This window comes from Mesoplodon bidens (genome assembly GCF_964165515.1).
Source record: "Mesoplodon bidens genome assembly, chromosome: 8".
NCBI lineage: Eukaryota > Metazoa > Chordata > Mammalia > Artiodactyla > Ziphiidae > Mesoplodon > Mesoplodon bidens.
Window position 1 is genome coordinate 74,442,885 of NC_138165.1, and position 23,291 is coordinate 74,466,175.

The 23,291-nt window shown below is 40.8% G+C and overlaps 1 protein-coding gene across 9 annotated transcripts in view; it reads right to left on the reverse strand.

Moving 5' to 3' along the window:
- HECW2 (HECT, C2 and WW domain containing E3 ubiquitin protein ligase 2) overlaps positions 1–23,291 on the reverse strand; it is a 412,125-nt gene that overhangs the window by 103,003 nt on the left and 285,831 nt on the right. For all 9 annotated transcript variants that reach the window (XM_081242425.1, XM_081242421.1, XM_081242422.1 and 6 more), the window contains 4 exons: positions 18,937–19,087; positions 18,157–18,260; positions 17,167–17,291; positions 4,730–4,915 (listed from right to left, as the gene is read on the reverse strand). In XM_081242425.1, the coding sequence (XP_081098551.1) occupies positions 4,730–4,915; positions 17,167–17,291; positions 18,157–18,260; positions 18,937–19,087 (566 nt within the window). The remainder of the gene's footprint in view (positions 1–4,729; positions 4,916–17,166; positions 17,292–18,156; positions 18,261–18,936; positions 19,088–23,291) is intronic.

A 23,291-nucleotide genomic window follows, 5' to 3' on the forward strand; every position in this document is an offset into this window, starting at 1 on the left:
TATTTACGCATGAAGTCATGTATATGTTTCTGGTGAGGTGTCCTCTAGTAAACTACCTATGATCTAATCAAAACCTATATGTATGTATGTATGACTCAGCCTTGAAGGATACCAGTAATCCCAGTACCTGGATTGGAACTCTTCTTCCTTGGAATGATAAAATATCTCTCATTTCCAAAGACAATCTCTCCCAATAGAGTGTAGCAGTTAAGAGTCATACTCCTAGAATTAGAATCCTGAATTCCTCACTTACTTGCTAATACACACACTATTTAACATCTCTAAATTTCAATAAAATGTAGATAATAATAATAATACCCACCTCATAAACTTCCATGAGGTCTAAATAAGATAATTCATGAAAAAGTACCTAGTACAGTGCCTGGCGCATGGTATAAGCTTAATAAATGCAGGTATCATCATGATCACCATTGTCACTGTCATTATCATCATCCTCCTCATCTTACCTAGCAAGGCCTGATATTCTGTTCTTACTCTTTAACTAATAGTCAATTAAAAAATATTTACTTCTTTTATGTAAGTCAAGGACATTTTTCACTCTAGAACTCTCAAAAAAAAAAAAAAGCATATCAGTATAGACTCCCGTGAAATCTCACCCAATTTAAACCTTTGGCCTTAAGTAATTAGAAAAAAAAAGCCTCTTCCAAAACTGAAGACAGCTAAAGTGTGGTACAAGCATAATCACTACCTTTTTCAAACATGTAATATGAAAAATCCAAGACAACGTATGCATTAAGAGAGGTCAAATCAGGCGAATCTTAGGAGCTACTTCTGGTGAGAGCACAGGAGGAGGAGGGAGTAGCAATGAGGAGAGAGCCTGGAAGCTTCTTCATTTGTCCAAAGCAGACATCACTGAATAACCAGGAGTCTACAGGTGACAAGTTTCATTCACTCATCAAACCTGTTTTGAGAATCTTCTATATGAATGGCACTGGGGTTGAAGAGGGGGTAATTAAACAATAAACAGAAGAACTCTCAAGAAGGGGATCATCTGCTTTGGAAGATAAAATAAGTTAACAACTACACCATGAGACAGATGGGGACAGCTGTCATGAAACAGTGCAAGGGAACCTCTGTGGGGAGTCGCTTATGCCTAGAGAGCCAAGAGCAACCCACCCAATATGCTGCCCTTGGATGATGTGTCTAAAAGCCCCCACCCCCTCAACTATGGTAGGAGACCCTACCACAGGCTCCCAGAGCACCTTTCACTACCTTCACTGTAACTGCTAGAAGATATGCATTCACCCTCCTCACTGGTGAGAGGCAGGGTAAAAGCACAGACTTTGGAGCTGGATGTCTTGAGTCAAATCCAATTCTATCATGTACTAATTATAGGACCTTGGTAAATTTGCCATGTTATGCTTCAGTTTCCTCTTCCAGAAGATATGGATAAAAATAGCAGTTATGTACAAGGCTGCTGTGAGTAGGGAAGGAATTAATCTAAGTGCTTATAACATGGGTAGCACACAGCCAATGCTACATACGACATAATGCTACACTGTTAGCTTGTATCATTGTTATCACAGTGGCATGTACATAGTAGCATTCAGAAGTGTGTTGAATGGCAAAACAAATGAAAACACAAAAGGAAGATGTTTCACTTGAGAAGAAAACATGGAGCCAAATTTCATAAGACTGAGCAGCTAAGTTTGACAACGTTCCTCTTAAGAACCATTTCTTTTCATGCAGGTGAGGATTTGGCCATCCTATTCCATGTCAGTTCTAGAAATCAATCATCACTGAGGGGAAAAAAAAACTCACAGTATTTAATAGCTTTCAGTGTTATATTAAATGGGGCAAAAAGTTTACTCCCTTTAAATGTTCTGGAGGTAAAGCTGTTCATTAAAAAGGGAAGCTAAAATTTCAGGCTGGAAGAAAACCTATGAACTGCCTGGAGGATGGGAGCCATGACTTTTAAAGTACAGTCAAAAGCAGCACAGCCAAATACAGACATGGCAAGAACCTTTCCCAAAGGTTCTTTTAAGCTATTTTAGTTCATTGGAAGCCAATCGTTTGTACAGGAAGGATAGGGGAGAAGCACAGGGAGATATACCTGCTTTCATTAACGTACCCAAGCTTAGCTAAAAATCTTATTAAAGTCCAAATGCACAAAGCAGAAGAATCAGGCTAAAGTGTTAATCTTTCAGGCCTGTCTGATAATCCATTTTGTCCACAAGGCCAGGGGTCCTTCCACATCTTTCATGCCACACAGCATTCAAATGCAAAGCCACCAACAGGCTGTGAGGTCAGCTATCTACCAGCCCACATCCAGGGCTCTTTACAATGCTTACAACTTCAGGCTGAAACCCCAAATAAATCCAAACCCTCAGGGAATAAGGTGGATGGTTATGTTACCCACACAGCCGAGATAATATTTACCTCTGTTTAACTATCGAAACCTTATAAAAGCTATGAGACGGAATTTGTTCTTAAGAATACATCGTAACTCATCTTAAATAGTGTCCTAAGCTTAACTTAAACTTTTCTCGAGGTTCAGGTGTTATTAATAAGAAGCTCTCTCCTGAAGCGTGTCTGGCAAGTTGTGACTGGCAAGAAAGGAACCTTCCCTTCCATGTCTTCATGATAAGTTCCCGATTCCCTTTAGCTAAGGATACAAAATGACTTAGCAAGTTAAGTCTCTCTATAGAGCAGAAATACATGCAGCATTATCTCAACTTGGGTTGCCCTGGACCTATGGTTCTCTAATGAGTATAGCTCCTCATGACACCAGGTAAAATATTGTCAGACTTGAGAACAGAGCTGATTTCTTCATCTGCTCATGCTCTTTTATATGCAGGTATAATACCACCAATATTTTCCAAAGTCCTTTCTTGGACCAGCTGTGCCCTTCCATTTAATAGAATGTTTACAAACACAGGGCTCTCAGGCTGTTGACCCATAATCAGCACCAGCAAAGCGACACCCTCCTCTGGAAGGAGAGAGCACAGGAAGTGCCAAGGGCCCCTGCTGGCAGTTCCTAGTGTCCCATAAAGACTTCCCTGCCATGCCCACCTGACTCGGATACAACGCCATTCTATCTGTGGTCCAGGGACCTAATCACAAATCCATTCTCTTTCATCTATTCTACTTCATGCTTGCCGCTTCTAATCTTCCCTAGGCTGGGAATTAGAGGTTTACTAAAAAAGAATTACAGAAATCAAGTCAATAGTTTCAATGAAAGTCTGAGGGCTCCTCCCATGCAAAATACATACATGTACTTTGTAATATCGAATTTGACTGCTTTTTAGTTCTTAGATAAGATTGCTGGAAGCTGAGTTCAGGATGAGTAAGATGCTACTGTGGTATTATTGCCACAGGGTACTTTGGGGGAGAAGGGCATGTATTGAGTACTTTCCACATTCCATTCGCCTTGAATGCTCTTCCCTGATATGGTTTACTTCTCACATCGTTCAAGTCTGCGTGCATGTACAGCCTTATCTGTGAGGCCTTCCCCAGCCACCCTGTATAAAATAACCCTCCACTCCTGCCTTTCTCTAGACCCCATCTCCTGCTTTCTTTTAAATCATAGCTTTAATCAGCTCTTGGCATGCTGTGTATTTACCTATCTGTCCATGGCCCATCTCTTTCCATCAGAATGGCAGTTCCATGGAGTAGTTGGCTTAGCTGTTTTGCACAGGTGCTCAGTAAATATTTGTTGAATGAAAAAGTCAAGCATAGTTATTGTAAATATCTTGTCAATTTAATCCTCCCCACCCTACAAGTCACATATTTCAAGCCTTTTCATAGATAGGGAAATTGAGGTTGGTTGGTTACTCAGTACTTGGAGAGCATGATGTGGTGGTTAAGAGCATGGACCCTTGAAACAGACTGCCTGGGTTACAGCCCAGCTCAGACACTGCTCACCTCTATGACACTGGGCAAGTCACTGAACCATTCTGGACCTGGGATCCTTTATATGTAAATAGCAATAATAATAACAGTACTGCCTTACAGAGTTGTTGAGAAGAGCTTAAACATATAAAGGGCTTAAACAGTTCATGGCTCATAGTAGGTGCTGAACGAGAGTTAATAAATAAAATCTTAGCTGAGAAACACCTTATAAGAATTACTAACTTTCTCATTCTGATTTCTTACTTATATAACAACCTCCTGATTACAAGCCAGCTTTCTGGCTCATCCGTCAAAGAAGGAAGTATGGATGTGGTTACCCGGCCTGTGTGAGAGTTACGTATTTCTCATCATAAATTCATCAATCTGTGAATCTTGTTTTAATGTGCTAACAAAACCAGGGTTCTGAATCAACAAGACTGAGGCCCAAACCCTGACGGTGTCACAGACACACCTTGCGCTGTTGCTTAGCAACCTCCTAGCCAACTTCTCCAAACAATGCTGCAACTTGTATTCAACTACCCACAACGCAAGCTGTATAGCTAGGAGAAGGAAGTGTTGTTGCCTAAGAAACCTTTTCTGTAATCAGTAGAAAATGGTGAGAGATTACAATTCAAAGAAAATCCAGGGGAAGTGAGAGTTTTGCCCAACAAGTGCCCTCACAGCCATCCACCGCATACACTACTTTAGAAGAGTGTAGCAATGGTTTACGGTATCAAACAACCTGCTTGTCCAGGTTTCCCTTGAACCAGGTCACGCAGGGCTTTTAGCCCTCACTTGAAGGGCAGGGCCCAGTGCCAAAGCTACAAGCAGCCCACAGTCACACGAAGGCTTCCCCATGGCAACTCCCGCAAGTTACCTTGCCCTGATGATCATGTTTCATTTCCCAGCCCCTCGGCAGCTCCAGTTGTTTGTTTGCAAACATGTTGAGGAATCCCACAAGGTCCCGGTTATGCTGGTAGCGTTCAAAGTGGTGGGTGTCCCGCCGGACTTTGGTGATCATGTGCTTCAAACACGTGTTGTTTGTAAACATGCGGTAGGCACTCTGGAGAGGATGGAAAAACAATGTTAATCTGCTTTGGGACATGCAAAAGCAACATATATACTCCCATGGGCATATTTAATCTTTGGATAGTGTACAGGCTTCAGTATAACTCGAGACCCACACGTGGAAACAGCAGGCAAAGAAAATAATTTTGATCAAAATAAAATAGACTACAGAAAATCAGGGAGTCTTCACTAATGACTCTAGTTTTCTAAGGGATGAGAATGCTGTCGAGTCTCATTCTACAGGTGATGTAAGATCCTAAAGTTGGTTTTAGGCAAAACCCACACAGTCGAAATCACACCATGCTGGAGACAAACATACCACCTCACAGTGAGCCCCAATACAGCCAGTGTTCCCTCCAGCACAGGAATAGATCACTGGCTCTTTGGGTGAGTGCCAATGAAGCTGCTGGCATACATTTAGGAGCCAAGATGTATGAAAAAATGCTTGGCCATATATTTGAATATTAGAAGTACATGCAATGGGCTGAGTTGTCCTCATTGAGAGTCATATTCAACTGAGACCACAGTAGACTGGAGTTTTTCATCTCACTCCTGCTTGGAGGCATAATCTCAGTAAATGGGATGGTAGGCAGAACTACCTGGACTGTATAACTCAGTTTTTTTTTTTTTCCTCCCTCTCTTTTTCCTGTGTACGTACACACACACACACACACACACACAGATAGACATATATACATATATATGGCTAAATTTACATGATTGAAATACATATTTAAGAAAACTCCATTATACCAGCACATACAAAAAAGTGATTGTTTTGTAAAAGGATCTCATGATACTTAAAGAGTCCAAAAAAGGACCATGGGGTGTCTGCGTATGAGTCAGGCAACAAATACTCAATGCACAATACCATGTGCCAAGCAGTAGAAAAGGAGTAACTGTATAGAGCTATTTCCTTAAGTCATCAGAAGGAATGTGATATTCATGAAATTGACCAACCGTGAAAGATCTCTCCTGGAATGCTATTCTTCTCACATAGATTCAAAGGGCTTTGGATTCCTCTTATCTTTAGTGTCCCAGGGACACTAGACTAAGTCTGGAGGCCTTCAGGCTTTACTTCATGGGTTCTGTTATTTATTTCCTTTTAGACAGACCAAGGCAAACCCAAAAGAAACCAGAATCCCTGGAAATCATTTCACTTTAATAAACATTTACTGTGCTGGTTATTGAGGATAAAAGATAAATGAGTATGAGGACAGTCAACAATGCTCCTGTCTTTCCAGGGTCCCTGAGGATGTGTCACGTCCAGGTCAAAGCATTTATTGCCGATGGGAGTCCCTCTAGAGCTTTCTTTTCCTTGGTACAGTGAGCACAGCAACTGGCCATGTTTGAAATGGTGGCTGCTCCCCAGTCTGGGTTCCTGGGTCTCTGAAGGGCTACAGGGATCAGAGAACCCTGACAACCCAATTTGGAATGAGAAACAAACCTTTGCCGGCTTAAGCCACTGAGATTTTTTGGTCACCGTTATCGATGTCTAACCTAAACTACATAAAGTAACTTTTCTACCGTTATTCTGATTGATTCGCTGTCATTATATACTTTTTGCTTTGCATTAGAATATTTTTCCTCTATCAAAATGGAAGGAAGGGAGGAAGGGAGGGAGGGAAGGAGGGAAGGAGGGAAGGAAGGAAGGAAGGGAGGGAGGGAGGGAGGGAAGGAAGGAAGGGAGGGAGGGAGGGAGGGAAGGAAGGAAGGGAGGGAGGGAGGGAGGGAGGGAAGGAAAGCCACATTAAACAGTCCTCAAATATTAGTGTACTAGTTCCTTAGTACACCTGAGTAGAAAATATTTTGAGGTCACATTTCAACCTGACAGTCTAAATGAGAGGAGGTTAGATGGCTGTGAGAAATTATGAGGTTCAGAGCACAGAGCACTACCAAAGCAGGCAGGCCCATGCAGGGGCTCTGGGCAATTAGAGAACACGAGAGAATAAGAAAATGACACTATGAAAGCAGAGAAGGAGACTAATAGAAGAAGTGGGAGGGTGTCAGAGACAAACGTTAGCTAACTCATAGTTTAGCCCGTGGCTGACCCTTCCTTGGAGTCTTACGTCCAATCAGCAAGTCATCTGTTTTCTGCATTTCACAGAAGCCATTACAAGCATAGAGGCCAGAGACCACACTAGCTTCTGTGACGGCGACGGTAACGAACTTTCAAGTCATACTCCCTAATAAGTCTCCTTGGGGACAAATCATTGCGGGATAATTCTGCCAGATAAATCATTTCATTAACTGTCTTCTAAATAGGTGTATGTCCTGTCACCCTTCCTTCTCCTACGGCCCATTAAAATAAGAGGCCATATCCTGATTCTTTATTTAGAGCACTAGAAATGCTCCTTTTCTGCTAAAGAAAAGCAGCAGAGCTTCATTAGGGCAGGCAGTGGTAATTAGGTGAAGGGACCGACTCCAGCCTCAGGCACGAAGCAACTCCCCGGGGCTGGACAGCTCCTTAAGCACAGGAGCCTTAAGGCTGGTCTTACACTTAATTATGTCCTTTCATCTTCCTCCTCTCCACTCAATGAGACGTGTAATACAGTGTCAAGTTCAATTGATCTTTGCAAAAATCATCTACCAAAGTAAATTAAGTGCAAGGAAGATTTCTCTCATCAGTAATCAGCAAACAGCCTTTAGAACCACAGCTTTTTCAAGTCTGAATAATATGCACATGACTATTAGGGTCTATTTAAAACACATAAGGCAAACAGGAACATCCCTCTAGACTGCTACATGTCTATAAGAAACTACATACATACTTATTTACATGTATATGTTTACTTATACATGTTTATATGTATGTATGTGTAACATTTATACAAGTCTATGCTTATATATACATCTGTTTATTCTATTTCTGAATATATATTTTATATGTTTGTTCAATATGTATAGTATTGTTTTAAAATATATATTTTATATATATATACATATATATGATCTGAAATATAAATATTCTTTCTCAGTAATTTTTTTTTTTTTTTTTTTTTTTTTTGCGGAATGCGGGCCTCTCACTGTTGTGGCCTCTCCCGTTGCGGAGCACAGGCTCCGGACGCGCAGGCTCAGCGGCCATGGCTCACGGGCCCAGCCGCTCTGCGGCATGTGGGAACTTCCCAGACTGGGGCACGAACCCGTGTTCCCTGCATCGGCAGGCAGACTCTCAACCACTGCGCCACCAGGGAAGCCCATTTCTGAGTAATTTTGTTCAGAAAAGATATTTATACTCCAGTTCATACAGAACTATGGTGAGGATTCTAGTCACAGCTCATGGACAGAGACAAAGAAAGTAATTTACTCTCTGCCTCAATTTGCTCAACTATAAGACAGGATAATAGCAACTGCCCTGATTTCTTCATAGGCATGTGGGATTGAAATCCAGTGGAACAAAGGATGTAAAAGCGCTTTGAAGAGGTAAAAATCACTGTAAAAATACAGAGTGGAAGTAAGTACAAGCATATATAAGGGATTATACCTGTCGTAACTACATTCTAACAGCTGGATTATAGTACTAAAACTGCTTTCTACTTTCAGTCATTGAAGATCCTCGGGTGAGCATCCCACTTTCTGTTAAGGGAAAAAGCGTCTCATAACCTCTCACTAATTATGTGCGAAGCCCTGTGCTAAACCCTGAGGATAGAGAGATGGGCACAGCCTGATCACTCAAAGGGATGGAGAAGGAAAATTATAGGGGGAGGTGGGAGGAAGGGGTTCACTGGAGGCAGAAAGTAGAGCTTGGGAAACAGAGGCCACAGTAGCAGTGAAAATACTGAAACACACTGATAGAACTAGCAGAGCTAAGAATGAGAGCAGTCCAAAGAGTTGAGAAATACTAAGCAGGTGGGTTAGGTTGAAAGAGCTTCGTCTTCAGGCATCTTTACTCGCCCTCTGGGGTTCAGTGGGTCTAACTGGAAAAGGATCCTTTTCTGTGTTTGAGCTGTTGTTTTGTTTTGGTCTTATAGGGAAAATATGCAGTAAAGGGATCTGATCTTCTACCTGAAACAAAAGTAGATTAGGAAAGGGCAAATGGACCTATTGCACAGCAGTCTCATTATAATGCACAGAACGATCGCACCTGGGAAGCTGCTGCATGTGGACTCACAAGCAGTAAGGCAAGTTGGCAACTGTTAACAGTAGACAGAGCCCCTTTAAATGAACCCTGAAGGGTGTAAAGTTTTCTTGTCCTTTGATGTGATTTAAAATGTCCATTTTGATCATCCCTTCTCTAATCCCAAACTCCCTTTCCCAATCCTCTTAGTTGTTTCTTGTCTTATCTCCCTAGTAAAGAAATAAACACTCCATGGTTGGATGAATGATCAACTGATTATGAACTGAATTCCTTTGTGGAATTTTGTTAAAATAACACTCCTTAGAGCTTGACTTGTTTTGTTTGCTTAAGTGCTTGGGTGTTAGAAGTGAAAAATATTGAGATGAGCCGAGGGGAACGTTATTGCCATTCGGCAACAGAATAAGAAAATTGTATGTGAACACTCAGTTCTTATCAATCAACCAACTTATCGATCAATTAATTGCAATCAATGCAAGTAATAATCAAACCTCTTTTCTTTTTTTGGCAGTTTTTCTTTTTTTAAAGTGTTATGGTGATCATATGCCCAGGATTACCTGGCCCAGTCTTGATTTACTCTAAATCTGTTCTTTTCAATAACACAGGTAAGTACTGATACATTACTGCTAAAGAAAATCTTTCTTTCATATTCCAGAAATCCTTCATCAAGAACAGGTATTCTGATTTCATGCTTGGAAAATATCATCACTGCCTCCATAGCAAATGTATACAAAGGCTCACAAGGGAGCAGATATGAGCATCTGTATATATTATTCACTAAACAAAATTTATCATAAACAACATCAAGTAACATTGTTTCCATAAGATATATGCTGGGATATGGAAACAGTCTTGTCTTAAGCAGGTGTTTCACAATATTTTTAATCATAAGGGATTTTACATTTTTCTCATCTAGCTAAAGAGTAAAATGGAGGGAAAACTGAAATTATTAACAAAACTAACTAAACTATAAACTCATCCACCACGCAATAGCGGGAACTTCTGTCTTATAAGAATATATTTAAGTATTTTGGAGCAATATTTTTCTTCATTAAGTAGTAAGGAGTGTATAAGATGGAATTAATGTATTTCTAGAGAGTTTATTAAAAGCCGAAGTAATAATTATTTGGCATGTATGTTGGAAACATTATTCAGTTGCATATAGTGAAATGTATTTATGTATGACAATTATTAGACAAACAGAGTCATACCAACTATAAAAGACATGACACTAATAATTAAATCTTGAATTATCAGGAGAAATGGTTTATCAAGACAATTTTGGAAGCAATCTGATCACAACCAGAAGAGGGCAGTAGAATATATCTTAAAGCAACAACCACGCAAAAACAGAAAAAAAAAATCCCAATATTTTGTTCCTCAAGTTTTCCTTTAGAGTTATGACACCTATATGTCTTCTTAATTTTGTTCTTTTCAATAAAGATGATTAGGTATCCACCAAAAAACTATTAGAACTAATAAATGAATTCAGCAAAGTTGTATGATACAAGATTAAAATACAGAAATCTGTTGCTTTTGTATATGCTAATAATGAACTAACAGAAAAAGAAAGCAAAAAAAAATCTGTTTAAAATCACATGAAAAAGAATAAAATATCTAAGAATAAACTTAACCAAGAAGGTGAAAGACATGAAAACTATGAAAGATTGATGAAGGAAACTGAAAATACATAGAAATGGAAAGACCTTCTGCATCCTTGGATTGGAAGAATTAATATTGTTAAAATGTGCATGCTACCCAAAGCAATCTACAGATTTAATGCAATCCCTATGAAATACCCATGACATTTTTCATAGAACTAGAACAAAAAACCCTAAAATTTATATGGAACCACAAAAGACCATGAATTGCCAAAGCAATCTTGAGAAAAAAGAACAAAGCTGGAGGTATCATGTTCCCTGACTTCAGACTATACACAAAGCTACAGTAATCAAAACAGACTGGTACTGGCACAAAAACAGACACACAGAGCAATGGAACAGAATAGAGAGCCCAGAAATAAACCCACACACCATAGATTAATTTGTCAATTAATCTATGACAAAGGAGGCAAGAATATGCAATGGAGAAAAGACAGTCTCTTTAATAAGTGGTGCTGGGAAAACTTGACAGCTACATGTAAAAGAATGACATTAGAACATTTCCTCATACCATATACAAAAATAAACTCAAAATGGATTAAAGACTTAAATGTAAGACTTGAAACCATAAAACTCCTAGACGAGAACATAGGCAAAACACTCTTTCACATAAATCACAGTAATATATTTCTTTTGGATCTGTCTCCTAAGGCAAAAGAAATAAAAGCAAAAATAAACAAATGGGACCTATTTAAACTTTTGCACAGCAAAGGAAACCATCAACAAAACAAAAGACAACCTACTGAATGGGAGAAAATATTTACAAATAGTATGACTAACAAGGGATTAATATCCAAAATATATAAACAGCTTATATAACTCAATATCAAAAAAACAAAACAACCCAATTAAAAATTGGGAAGAAGACTCAAATAGACATTTTTCCAAAGAATACATACAGATAGCTAACAGGCACAAGAAAGGATGCTCAACATCACTAATCATCAGAGAAATGCAAGTCAAAAGCACAATGAGATATTACCTCATACCTGTCAGAGTGGCTATCATCAAAAAGTCTACAAATAACAAATGTTGGTGAGGATGTGGAGAGAAGGGAACTGTTGTACCCAGTGGGAATGTAAATTGGTGCATCCACTATGGAAAACAGTATGCTGGTTCCTCAAAAAACTAAAAACAGAACTATCATATGATCCAGCAATTCCACTCCTGGGTATATATCCAAAAAAAAAAACCCAAACATTACTTCGAAAAGATACATGCACCCCAATGTTCATAGCAGCATTGTTTACAATAGCCAAGATATGGAAGCAACCCAAGTGTCCATCAACAGATGAATAGTTAAAGAAGACACAAAGGAATATTATTCAGCCATAATAAATAATGAAATTCTGCCATTTGCAACAATGTGTATGGAACTAGGGAGTATTATGCTTACTGAAATAAGCCAGACAGAGAAAGACAAATACTGTATGTTATCACTTATATGTGAAATCAAAAAATAAAACAGGGCTTCCCTGGTGGCGCAGTGGTTGGGAGTCTGCCTGCCGATGCGGGGGGCACGGGTTCGTGCCCCGGTCCTGGAGGATCCCACATGCCGTGGAGCGGCTGGGCCCGTGGGCCATGGCCGCTGGGCCTGTGCGTCCGGAGCCTGTGCTCCGCAGCGGGAGGGGCCAGAGCGGTGAGAGGCCCGCGTACCGCAAAAAAACAAAACAAAAGAAAACAAAACAAATATATATAACAAAACAAACAGACTCACAGATATAGAAAACAAACTAGTGGTTACCAGTGGGGAGAAGGGAGTGGGAGGGGCAAGATAGGAGTAGGGTATTAAGAGATACAAACCACTATGTATAAAATAGATAACCAACAAGGATATATTACACAGCACAGGGAAATAGCCATTATTTTGTAATAACTTGAAATGGAATATAACCTATAAAAATACTGAATCACTATGCTGTACCCCGGAATCTAATGTAATATTGTAAACCAACTATACTTCAACAAAAAGAAATCACAAATCGCACACCGTAAAAAGATGATAGCTTGAAATTGGCCACAGTGGGAATATTAACATTAAAGAAATTGGTAAATGCAAATGAGGCCTTGATATTGTTTTATGGGCTGTCTAGACTAAGAATAAACTATAGACTCATGGGCTGACTGGCTGTGTTTGCTAACCAAGTTTTATTGGAATACAACCACATCCATTCATTTACATGTTGTCCTTGGCCCAAAAGCTGAAAATATTTACACTCTGGCCCTTTCCAGAAAAAGTCTACTGACTTTTTCTAAATAATAAGTTCTAGACTTAAGAAACTGGTAAAGAAAATAAAATGCTAATAATACAGATTAAAGTTCAAATTGTGCTGTTACATTGCAAATAGCGCATGCACGTGCACACACACACAATGAAGAAAAATAAGTCCAATATTCAAACACTATTATCTAGCTAAACAAAGAAGGTGCTGGCCTTACTGACAAAAGAGTATGAAGAATGTCAGCTCCCCCTCCAAGATATGTGCCATATTCATCCACCTGTCACCATCTCCACCACTGTTGCACTAGTCCAAGTCCCTTCCACGTCTCACCACAGCGCCTTTTCACTTGTTTCCCTGATGACAAACTTGCCTTCTAAAACCCATTCTCAACACAGTAGGTAGAAGAAACTTTTAAAAAGCAAAACTACACCCCCACAGGAACCCCCTTTAGAATAAAGCCCATTTAGAATGAAGTCCAAACTCCTTGCCAGATCACACAAGCCCTACATTTTGAAGCCCTGCTCACCTCTCTGACCGTACTAGGTACCACATCAAACTCATTCCTGTCCTCAAGCCTTTGCTCTTCCTTGGCAAGGAAAGTTCTTCTCCAAGACCTTTGCCTTTCTGGCTTCTTGACATTGTACAACAGCTTGAATATGGCTCCTTGGAGAGGCCTTGCCGTCCACCTGATCTAAACCAGCATCTGCAGTACCTTGGCCCCAAGTCACCCTAGCCCAGTCACCTGTACTGTTTCAGTTGCCTCATGACACATTTCACTGTCTGCATTATCTTTGCTTGTTCACTAGTTGATCTTTATTCCACTGTATCCTGAGAGTCTCGAATGTACTAGGCAAATCATAGGCATTTAATAATTATTGGTTGAATGAATGCATGAACAAATGAACAAAGGAAAACTCATGTTACCTGACCCCAAGTCCAAAGCTTTTCCCAGCACAGCATGACACTTTCTGTTTTAGACTGACAACTCTGAATGTTATCCCATTCTTCCTTGTACGAAAGCCTACGATCTCCTAGAATTGTCGCAGACACGAGTTTAAGTTCCTGTAACCTGGCTTCTGCTTACCTTTCCAGGCTCAGATCTTACTTTCACTAGTGTCCCATGGTCTCCGCACACCAGCAACCCCAAACTGCTGTACTACTAATTTGGTTTCAGTACTTCTGTAGTAATTACTGAGATAGCCCTGCAACTTCATGGATCTCTTGTTTTGTAAATGCTGCTCCTTCTACCTAGAGAGCTCTGAACCATCTTATTTCTAGGGCAAGCTCCTGTTCAATCTTTAAAAACTACTCAGTCTTTAAAACCTATCCCAAATGCAAACCCAGCTAGGGCTCCCCCCGTATGCCTTCTCCCCAGAGTTAATCACGCACCCCAGCAGGATATCTTCTACAACCTTCCATCACGGTGCTTACAACTCTGCTCACTGCATTGGAATGTGTTTTCAAGTCTGGGGCTCCAGAGCCCACAGTTGCTGTCAATTTTATCTCTCTAGGACTTAGTGTCTGGGTATACAGTAAGGAATAAACAACTGTTGCTACACTGAATGCCTCTTGCATGAAATCTGAGAACAGCCTTCTCCCAAGTCCTCTCTCTTCCAAGATAAACCTATAAACCATGAGATAATGATCAGTATGTTAACTGATCAATAAATATGTGCATCCTAATAGCCTTGCCAACAGCTCCTGGTGATTGGACTATGCTGACTTCTACTTTTCCCAGCAGTCTATTTTTCCTAAGGCATATAATCTGTCTGGTTAAATTCAAAATGTTCTTACATTCCCTTAACAAAACTCTCAAGAGTCCTCTTCTTAGGTTTCTATTCTATTTACCCACCAAAGGCTGCCAACTCTCTGCCTGTGATTCTCTCATGCCGGAGCCTTCCTTGTTATTTCCTCGCCTCCTAGTCAAGGCTCTTATCAGCTCCAGCCACGATGAATGGGTTATATACAGCTGGATGTCTGCGGCCAGGGTCTCCCCACCCCGCCCCCGTTCTAAAGCGCTCCAGGTGCAGCTAAGACAACCCTCCCCTAATTAAAACCTCCAGGGAGCCGCTCCCTCAGCCCTCAGAGACTTGCGGAACAGGGCCCGCCTTGCCCGTCCTGTTACCCCCAGCCCCTTGCAGAAACACAAAGCTCCTTCTCGATGCCTCCACACCTGGTCCAGTTTCGAGCTGTTTACTTGCGCGTTAGCTGACCCAGCAAGGTGAACTCCTGTGTCAGACCAAAGCCCTACAGGTGTTTCTCGTTTGTTCCTTTTCCCACCCCTACCAGCCAGTTTTTCACCAAGTCCTGTCGACTCTACCTTCAAAATAGCTCGAGCCCGTGCACTTCTCTCCATCTCCACTCTGACACCGGTATTCCAGCCATCACTGCCTTTCCCTTGGGCCGTGAAGATCCTCCGTTCTCATCACCCTGCTTCCACCCTTGCCTTTCTACGCTCTCCAAATCCAAGCATGTCACACTCTAAGTGCGTGATGGCTTCCCGTTGCTCAGAATAGAATCTAAATCCCCTGCCATGTCCCATAGGCAGACCTATGATCTGGATCTTGCTGACTTTCCAACGTAGTATCACACCACCCCCTCTTCCTATCACTACACGGCAGCCCCTCTGCCCTCTTCTGAGCCCTGGGGTCCCTGCACTGCCTGTTTCAACTGCTTGAAATGAGCTTCCCCTGGCTTTTCCCATGGCTGATGATTTCTCATCTTTCAACTTCCAACTCAAAAACTATTTCTTCAGAGAGGTATTCTAGAACCATCTTTCTAAGGTAGCCTTCATTCTCTGTCCATTCTAGGATAAGAACTTGATCTTATTGCCCCCTGTGTCTGCGGCACCTACCATAATTTCTAGCATAAACCGTGTTTTAAGTAATATTTATTGGATGATTAAAATAACTCACTATGCATATAGGACATGTTTTTCACTTCTGTCTTTGCTCATGCATACCCTCCACCTAGAAGGCCCTCCTACTCCTTTCTTTTTTAACCAGCCAGTGTCCGTTATTTATTCTGTGAGACAATTTAAGATTTACATCACAAAGAAATGCTTTCTAACCAACTTTCCTATCACACTCTAATTTTTTTCTTCACACACACACGTGCACGTGTGCCAAAACACAAGTTTTGGCTTAAACTATATAATATTTTCAAACACTTCTCTTTCCTTCTAGAAATGTTTGTGATAAATATCATGCTCAGGACCAGAGAACAGGTATGTAACATTTTCCACTGTCACCCCATGGACTTCATATACCCTGGTCCCTCCAGGAGGTTAACACTTCCTAAGTAAAATTAAAACCTCCCATTCCAGATGGTAATTCCAAAATAAATGTGGGAAAGGGGTACATGAATAGAGCTGGAGAAACTGATTGTCATGAGGACTTAATGGGGTGGGGATTGGGAGCTACCGAGGGGTTTCTTGGTTAAGGAACCAAGATCAGGAAAGGGGTAGAATTTTTGTTAAAAGTCAAGACTGGGGGGAAATGAAAGTAAACAAGTGAAGGAGACAGTCAAACTGATTTCTCTCTATTTAAACAATGATTAAAAGGCTGACGTTTTTTATAACCTTCTGGTTAACAAAAGGTTGATTCTTTTACCTGATGCTAACATTTTTAGGCCTCTAGCAAAATTACAGAGGGAGGGCTTCTAAAGAATAGACATATTAGTAAAAGGAGGGAAATTTAAATCTACTTCATCCTAAACACATCACCATTCCCCCTCCTCCCACTAGCCCCCCCTAAAAAAATCCTGATCTCCCATACAAACCTCATGTATCTTTAAAAAATTCCTCTAGTAATGGATTTATTTTCTTAGATCACAGCAATGTATACATTTTATATTCATTCTTTCTTTTGGAGAGCCCGTACCAATATCTCAAAGCTCAATCTGACCAACGCCTGTTGTCAATTCTCAGATATTTAGTTATGCGTGTGCACGCAAAACAAGGTGGTCATTAAGAGCACAGACTCTGGAGTCCGCATCTCTGGGATTTTAACCCCAGCAACCCCACTTAGTAGCTGTATAACCTTGAGCATGTTATTTAAGCTCTCTGTGCCTCAGTTTCTTCATCTGGAAAAACAGAACTTTTATCTAACTCATAGGTTTGTTTGGGCTAAATGGGCTAAGCCATGGGTAATGCTTAACACTGAGCACGGAACACATGTGGTGCTCGGTAAACTTAGCTATTTTCATTCTTACTGTTATGATGTAAACGAGGATAACTTCCTTTGGCCTGGTGCTGTTTCCCTCATATCCTCTTGGATTTGATACTCACAGGGTTAGAATGCAGCACAGTGAAGAACTCTGGGCTGATGAGGAACTTCACGGGGGGAGACTGTAACAGCAACGTGAGCCTGGATCTGGAGGTAGAGTGGGGCGGGACGTTCTCCCGTCGGAAATCTAGATGGGGCAGACCACAGAGGCTTTCAGGGAGGTCTCTGCACGTGCTGGAAACATCTACTCACTTCCGTCTATATTTTAAAACAACACCTATATCGTCTGTTATTATTTTAATCTCCCAAACACTTTTTTCTTTTTTGTAAATTCATGCATAAAACCCAATTGCTCTCCATCACATTAAAATGGAATTCAATAATATTTCTAGTCACTATTAACATTTTTTAAAATAAATTTATTTATGTTTGGCTGCTTTGGGTTTTTGTTGCTGCGGGCTTTCTCTAGTTGTGGCAAGCGGGGGCTACTCTTCGTTGCAGTGTGCAGGCTTCTCATTGCGGTGGCTTCTCTTGTTGTGGAGCACTGACTCTAGGCACATGGGCTTCAGTAGTTGTGGCATGTGGGTTCAGTAGTTGTGGCTCGCAGGCTCTAGAGTGCAGGCTCAGTAGGTATGGCGCACGGGCTTAGTTGCTCCGTGGCATGTGGGATCTTCCCGGACCAGGGCTTGAACCTGTGTCCCCTGCATTGGCTGGCAGATTCTTAACCACTGCGCCAACAGGCAAGTCCCCACTATTAACATTTTAATGCATCCTTAGCTTTTACAAGTAATCAGGTTCCATCTTTTTCTACTAACCCACAGATCCAGAGATTAAAGTAATTTATATCCTGTTTGGTTTTGTGATTCTTTTCTTAGTACTAATAAAAAGTCGAGGATTAGAAGAGGTGTCTGATCAATTCGACTTTTTGAGTTGAATTACCTGGTCTTAATGAAGATCAAAAGTCCTTTTAAAGAAAGCTTCATTTCTTGGAAATCCTTACTTGTTTTCTATTTTTGCGAGATTAGAAAACCAACCAACCCAAAGGCTCTTACCTGCACTGGCTTGGTGGAAGTCAGCTTCCTCCCCTGCCGCATCGATCGCGTTGCTGTTTTCCTCAGGCCTCTCGTTAGTCATGGTTCTGCGGATACTCTGGTATCTAAAATCAGGAGCCTAGAGTTACAACACAGCAGCCTCTAAAACACGGGGCTCAACTGCTCCCCCAGAGCCCAGAAGTTTTCACCATCTTCCCAGCCTTGACCATTTCCTCCCAAACCCCCATCCCCTGACCTTCTGCACCATCTGTTAAGTAAATCCATTGGATTTAATTTCTTCTGTCCCTAGTCTGTGGAACATTTTCTTAACAAATTAATAAAACTTTAAAAACACTGTGGCCTTTAACCAAAAGAAACTAAATTCCTATATTGTTAAAGAAAAGAACAACTTTTGTTCCATAGCAATTAGTTTTTGGAAAAGAAGGACAGATGTTTAAAAGCTTAGGTAATTAATAAAGATGCATCACAAACGAAGGTTCTAGATATTTAAAAAGCTATCTGGCTTCAAATGACAAGTGTATATGCTCTGTTTTACGAAAAATCAATGCCTTGGGTTGACTAAAGGGGTCGTCATTACTTATTTCCTCTCTAGTTTCTAAGCAAGCCGTGGACGTGTGCGCTTCTTAATTTTTAACCAAGAGACATCCAAAGAAGTCTATGAATCGAGAGAAGCGACAGCTCCACCTTAATGACAGGACCCCCACAGATGAAAGAGGCGACCATGTTTTCCATTTTGCACTGTGTAAAAATTAGCCCAACCACAAAACTGCCCATCCTCACCGCCGGTTCAGCTGCTCCATCTGCTGTATGGAGTTGGACCTCTGCAGCACCTGCGGGGCAGGGGGAGCTGTGGGCCGCTGCCAAGTCGTGGTTCTGTTTACGTGATCCACGTAGAAGATCCTGCCATGGCTGTCAATGCGTGCCTCCCAGTCTAAACAGCAGTAGTGCACGGAGAGGGATTAGGAGGGACAGCTGAAGCCATTAATGTGGTTCATCAAGCAGCACATGTTTTCTCCCTGACATGCTATACTTTGGGGCTAATAACGTATACCTGGGTGCATAATCCAGCACTTCCCCCCAGTCCACTCCAGAATCTGTTTGACCACTTAGTAAAACAGCTCCTGTGTGCATAACCAACACCTTAAAGAATCCCTGAATGTAGGGGATCCTCCCAGATCTGCCCACAATGCTCATTCTTCACGTATGAGCAACCAGTGTTTACAAATTACTAGTTGGTATCATAATACTTTAGATATTCATATCAAAATTGGTACTGATGTTTATTTTCACCAAAACTGATTTTTTCTGGGTTTTTTTTCCAACTTAGATGAAAGACTCACAGCTGGAAATTTCCACGTGTATATTTACACACAATTTTAGTAGATGTAGTCTTTGGAAGAAAGTAGTGCTAGCCTAGTCCTCAAACAGTATCATTATCTACAAAGTTCCATCTACACTTTCCCAAAGAGGAATACATTTTCAGAGCAAGGTTAATGACTTGTCTCCAACCTCAAATAAATACAATGTTTTAAAAGATTATTTAATTTTATGTTTAAGCAATCTCATTAAATGTGTTAGTCTTTGTAAACAAATATGTAAGAGCATGTTCAGTAAAAACAGCAAGTAGAGTAGTCTTCAGGGCCAGCCATCCCACCTCTGTGAATTCTCTAAAAGGCCATTCCCCTATAAAAATAAGCAGAGCGTGAGCTGGTCTTTACAAAAGGCAACAATTTTTAAATTGATTGCAATTGGGAAGGGTAATTTATATTAATTTATATAGGAACATATGAAAACAGCAGAGATCTATTCTTTAACCAGGAAAGTTCTTTATACATCGCTATTTCTATGACAAATATGTTTTGAAATTAATAAGCACCTTTCTCTTGAGCAGCTCTGTTAATTTCAAAACTCTCCCGGTGATCACACAGCTTATCAGCAGACACCGTGGGTCTAATCCTAGAGACCAGGGCGAAAGCATGTTTGCTCCTGACCAGCTATGGCATTTACTCTGGAGGTGAACGGAACAAGTATTCCAACAAAGTCCTTACGATTGCAAAAACCTGCACGGTAGATCCCAGCCAGCACCAGAAGACCACTGAAGACTGCCTCAGTTGGGAGTGGAAGGATATCTTTTTGTTGATTTCAGCCGATCATAATTTATGACACATGGCAAGCGAAAGACAAATTTTCTGTGGGGAAAAGCACCACACAGACAACAAACAACTCCATGTCACTCATGCTCCAAGGTAACACGGACTCACAATGAAGCAGGCTGCCAAGAATGAATTATTCGGGCACAGCTACAATCCCATCAGTAGGACGTTTCCAAAAGACCTCCTGCTCAGCCTGCCATATGCTGACAAACAGTAAGTACATAAAGGCATTTCCAGGAGCCACCTTCTAAAACCTTTGATCCATTCCACTGTTTCGCTCTGCTCCTCGCATACTTTCCCATCTCAAAGATTCTGAGAACAAGTATTCCCACTGCATTCCTCTCTCATTAGGGCCAGGATAATTCAAGCACATACTATATGTCAAATCAAATGCACATGGAAACAAATGACCATTCCTTCCCCCGAAGAATGTTTACAGTAGCTTCCAATTTTTTTAAAAAATGTAGGATAGGTCAATTAGGGATAAAAACAAAACAGAAACCAACTAAAGGAAGCAGAGAGAGAGATTCTGCCAAGCTCCCAAGATAAGGTTGTCACTACAACTTGGCTCTAAGTTTTCTGGCAGTTACAGCAGAAAAGAAAACACACTGTTGCATACTTTCAATTCTCTGACAAAAGAATATTAGAAAAGTACCTTCAAAGATGGAACTTTTTCCTTGAATAAACTATACAAGAATTTATCCCAAGAAATGTGACCTGTATGTGGGCCACATGGGTAGGAAAATGGAGGAGGGGGTATCTCCAAATATATTCACCACTGTGCCTTGCACATAGCATGTAATGAATGAACAAATAATTTAAATAACATAAAGCTATTAAAAAATGATTCTTGTTATGGTTACTGGGGGGTCGGGGGAGGGATAAACTGGAAGATTGGGATTGACATATACACACTACTATATATAAAATAGATAACTAATAAGGACCTACTGTATAGCACAGGGAACTCCATTCAATACTCTGTAATGGGAAAATAATCTAAAAAGAGTAGATATATGTATATGTATAACTGATTCACTTTGCTGTACACCTAAAACTAACCCAACATTGTAAATCAACTATACTCCAATAAAAATTTTAAAAAATGATCTTGTATTCACTTTCCACAAAGGCCAGGAATAACCTTAATTTGTATTTCAATAAAGACATTTCTATGCAATGGGATAAACAAGAAAACAAGGTCCAAAAATTTGCTAAGAATATGGGATGTTGGATGCACATTAAGACTCTCCCTATCAAATATCGTATCTTTAAATTGAGGTTGTTACTTAAGTCCTCATAAAGAGAAATGCTATACTGCTGGTTTCAAGTGGACACTTGGCATTGAACTGGGAAAGACTGTTATGCTATTGGCTTATTCGTGAACTACATATTTACTCTTACCCAAGTGGTCAATACCCTTCCATCCAGGCAAGACAGCAGAGGTGCCTGTAGGAAGGTCAGTCCTCTATCATTATCTGTCATTATCTATTTGCGGGGGTGGGGGTATGGTTGCTTTAATATCTTATAAGTATTTACATGAGGCCTGGTTTGTTCTTGGTTAAGAAAGCATATGAGAACACATGGCCTGGTATCAGTTTCTTTCACAGACAATGCTAAAATCACACAGGCAGGGTTAGAAGACTAGGACCTTGGCATTTACTTCCCTGTCTTGCCACACTGTAAACTGGGGTACATAATCAGTGTGCAGTGAGACTGACAGCAATGTGTTGTGTGTGTGTGTGTGTGTGTGTGTGATGCATTAAATTAGCAAGTAGAAGGCCTGTATCTGGCCATGACTTTGTCATACCTTTGCTACATGACCTTCAACAAATTACTACACCTCTATGGCTCACAGTTTCTTTACCTAAAAAATTAGAAGACAGAGGTGTAAACACTGCTAAGGTCCGTTTCAGTTCTAAAATAACATGAATCTGCAATGACACCCATTTTATCACATTAGGTTCAGGAAGGACCAGCAACATCTTATGTCTAGGCCAGAATTTCCAAAATAGATTCTAAGTTAATTAAGCCTTTGGGGCCAGGGGCTTTGGGGTCCTGAGGAGCAGGGCTGCTGAACCACCTGCCAACCCCACTTTAAACACTGAAGCTCCAATATTATCTGTTGTGCATATTAGTCTTCCACATAAGACTTCACTTCCATAAAAAGCTTCACAGCAATAATAAAGTTTGAAAACTATTATCTAGAGAATGTTTCTCAAGGTGTGGGATTCTGACAGTACGTCAGAATCATTGTGAGGATCAATAAAAATGCAGATGCCAAGGATACACCCCAGCTCTTCAAAATCAGACTATCTGAAGTCAGGACTCAGTTATCTACATTTTTAACAAACTTCCCAGGTGATTCCTAGACACACTAAAATTTAAGGAACACTGACGTAAATTAACAAGAACTTAAAACAGCAGCTAACTTAATGGACAAACCCATGGAGCTAATGCTGGATTTCTTAGAGATCATGAAGTGCGGGCTCGCAAGAAACTAAATTTCAGCCTAAATACCCCAAACTGAAATCCAGGAGCAAGTGGACACTTAAGACACCCTGAGATTCAAATATAATAGCCCCCTTTAAATAGCTGGACATTAAGGGTAAGTCAGAGAGTTAGCATGAAAATCTACGCCAAGCCACCGTCACAGCATTAATCCTAGATGCAGGGAGGTAGAGCCAGGCAGGTCTTAGTTATTTTCAACTTTTAGAATCAGTATATGTAGGCAGGGGGCAGGGGTCATCACTACGGCCCCTCTTCATCTCATCACTCTTCTTTCTCGTTCCTCTCAAACTAGACCTTGGTCTCCACTGGACCACCCGGGTGATTAGATGAAGACGTGAACACATCTCAGTGACTGCTGAGACTGGGAAGAAGGTCAATGTCTAGACAGGATGAATCACATATCAGGGGAAGCCAGCACTGAACTGTCTACTACGTAACTCAAAGCGGTGAGAGGACTATGAGTAGGGAACT